Source organism: Pyxicephalus adspersus, chromosome 9, assembly GCF_032062135.1.
Source record: "Pyxicephalus adspersus chromosome 9, UCB_Pads_2.0, whole genome shotgun sequence".
Lineage (NCBI taxonomy): Eukaryota > Metazoa > Chordata > Amphibia > Anura > Pyxicephalidae > Pyxicephalus > Pyxicephalus adspersus.
The window spans coordinates 63,728,432-63,731,392 of NC_092866.1; the positions used below are offsets into that span (position 1 = coordinate 63,728,432).

At 42.6% G+C, this 2,961-nt stretch overlaps 1 protein-coding gene across 1 annotated transcript in view; it reads left to right on the forward strand.

Moving 5' to 3' along the window:
* Positions 1-1,859: 1,859 nt before the first annotated feature.
* Positions 1,860-2,961, forward strand: part of NELL1 (neural EGFL like 1) — a gene marked incomplete in the record, with an annotated part of 387,865 nt that continues 386,763 nt past the window's right edge. Inside the window, 1 exon segment of the mRNA XM_072422315.1 lies at positions 1,860-2,012. Coding sequence (XP_072278416.1) covers positions 1,955-2,012 — 58 coding nt within the window.

The following is a 2,961-nucleotide window of genomic DNA, read 5'->3' on the forward strand; positions in this document are numbered from 1 at the left end:
TGCTTTAGTAATTTGTAACCAAGCCCATAGAGTTGATGTTGAGAGGTGACTTTGTCGCCCACATTAAACTGCTGAATGGCTAAAGCACAAATAGCTAAAAGACAAGCAAGTCAGCACCCACACTGGGGCAAGCAGCTCCATTTACCTATGGCTGGCCATGGGCCCTAACCCTAGCTAGCAGTTTCTTCATTTAGTAATAAGTGACCCCAAATATTAGGGAGAGCTAAAGTAAAAGCATGTCAGCCTGTTACAGTGAAATCCAACAATGTGCCCCAGTGTGGGTAAGTGATTACATAAAAAGCAGTTGGATTTTCTTATAAAAACTCACGTTAAGAGATTTTGATGTGAATTCATCATCTGTGTGACACAGCCCTGACCAGAGGAAGAACAGAAGCTGTTCAGTATATTACCCCACCTGTCCCAATCAGCTCACCTGGATGGCCAAATGCAAAGGGGAGAGTTACCTTTGAGTGCCCAGGTGAGCTGATTAATTGATGGCTTCCAGCTCTCTCCTGTTCCCTTATTCCTAGGTACTCATTCCAGGAGCCAGATTTTGGTGCACAGGTACATGGGTGTCCCATACATATGCAGCTTTTACCAATATAGACACTTTAATGCTGAAGATAAAAAAAATGGGGAATCACCTGTAATATATAATATATATTCTGTCTACAAGCACAATAGCAGCAAAGCAGGACAGAAAAGTTGACATGCAGGAAAATGTACTAGCATGTTGCAATTCAGTGCTGTGCTGTGCCATAGGGGTTCCACTGGAAAGTTTAGTTTTGGAATACAAAATACTAAAAAAATGCATGTCCTCTTAAATTGATTTAAGGCCACGGCTTTCAAAGGAATCCCTGTTGAGGCAGCCATTACAATCCATGTGTAGACATTTCTTTTATAGGGTGACAAAACCTATACTTGTATTTGTACCATTGGTGGTCTTGAGCTGTCGCCTTGTCACAGGGGCCTTATTCAGCAGGCATGGTTCATTGCTGTCCCCATCATTAAACTCACTCCATGCAGACATAGCTGGAGTCCTTGTAGATAGGACATTTCTTCAAAAAAGGGCGCAGGACTTGAGCAGCACCGAGATGGAACAAATGATGTACAAAAGTAAGTATTTTATTAAACACAAAAAATGCTAATAATGATACACAATGCTTTAACAAACTAACTGTTGTTCAGTTAGGGTCAACAACTACTACTACCCAAATCATCCAATAGATTACAATAATTTAGTCCTAAAGTCAATGTGCCCAAAATATTTCTACTTCCTAAACACTTTTTCTCCTTTTTGCACCATTACCTTCATCCTCTTTGTTTAGCGCACATTTAGAGTTTCAGGAGGAGAATTCTAAACAAATCCTTATTTTCTCATTTGCTTTTTTTAGCGGTTAAATATGCAGCCATTCTTATCCTTTACATTGACCATCCTAATAAATTAGGTAGCAAATATCACCGGGGATGCAGATTTTTTGCCTATTTTTGCAAGCACAAACCCCTAGAGCAATGCCTATAGTGTATGAAGGATAATTAGTAACCTCACTCTCTCCAGCTCAGCATCTAACAACCCATTCTATACATCAGCTGAGTTTCTGGTGTGAGATTAAACTAAAACTCCCATCAGGGGAGCTCTGCCATGGCAAGAATAACCTGCAGAATACAAACCACTGATATTCATGACTCTGGGGTGTGAAGGGATGATGGGGATGATGTTTTAATTTTGGAGAGATGATGTTCTGTGTGTCAGTGTGGGATGCAGGGAGGATGATTTTGGATGCTGGCTCTGGGTCTCCCCCTTGTGTGTGCAATGGTTTGCCCCTAGCTCTCAGCCTCAGCATCTTAGGACAGCATCATTCTCATAGCAGCCTGGCAGAGACATCGACAACTTTGCTTCCTCCAACAAACTGCATGAGGATTATTTGCTGCTGCGCTCCAGGGACATCAGGACATGACACCCATGGATGGGATTTTTGCATTCTGGGCTTGTTTGCTCACTGCTGAAGCAGGTAAGAATTGCAGGTCAGGTTGGGTGTATGCAGAATGTTTAGCACTGGGTGCATGCATGTTACATACAGCTAACATGGGCATTGGGTGCCATTGTGCTTGGCACATATTTGGGTAAATAAAGAAGGTGACCACTAAGGCATGTGCATGGCATATAGACTGGGCTTTCCTCTATTGCACAGCCTTGGGCTTGGATTTTGCATTGAGAGCAGTGAGGACATTTAATAAGCATGATACAGGACACATGCATTGAGTAGAAGAGGTTTTGTGATGTGCAAAGCGCAGACTGATAAGCAAGTTGGGTTCTTGCAAGGTGCTAGGTGTTTGCATGGCACTGGTGGGCTTACATGGTGCCTGGGTGCTCTTCTTGGTTTGCCAGCAGGTTGTCAAGTATTTAGTGCTGGCATATAACTGGTGAAAGGAGCTTTTAGTGATATCATATACCAGCAGAATGTGTGTTAGTAAAAGCACAAGGTCTCATTCTACACCATCACACGCTTACTAGCTGAAGGTGTAAGGTTCTGTATGACACATGGGTGGGTGCATGGGCATTAAATAGAAGGTGGTCAAGTCTTTGGTGTCCTCAGAGGTGGCATGTACCTTGTTGTAGGAGCTTAGTGGAGTATTAGCGGTCTAATAAAGCAGCTGTATGTGAGGGTGTAAGGTGTATGGTACATCACTGGGACTTACAGCACTGAACAGAAGGCAATCAACTCTTTTGTGTCCTTAGAGGTGCAATAAAATAACCCTACATGGGTATAATATGCCAACTGGACAAATAGTCACTAGCTGGGGTGTTGGTATAGTAAATGAGTAGGTGCTGGATGCTTACCTTGGGCTTTTAACATTGTACAGAAGGTGGTGAAGTCTTTGGTGCCCATAACATGTACCTGATTAAAGTCATCACAACACAAATGTGTGCGTAGAAATGCAGGCTCTCAATTCAGCTTT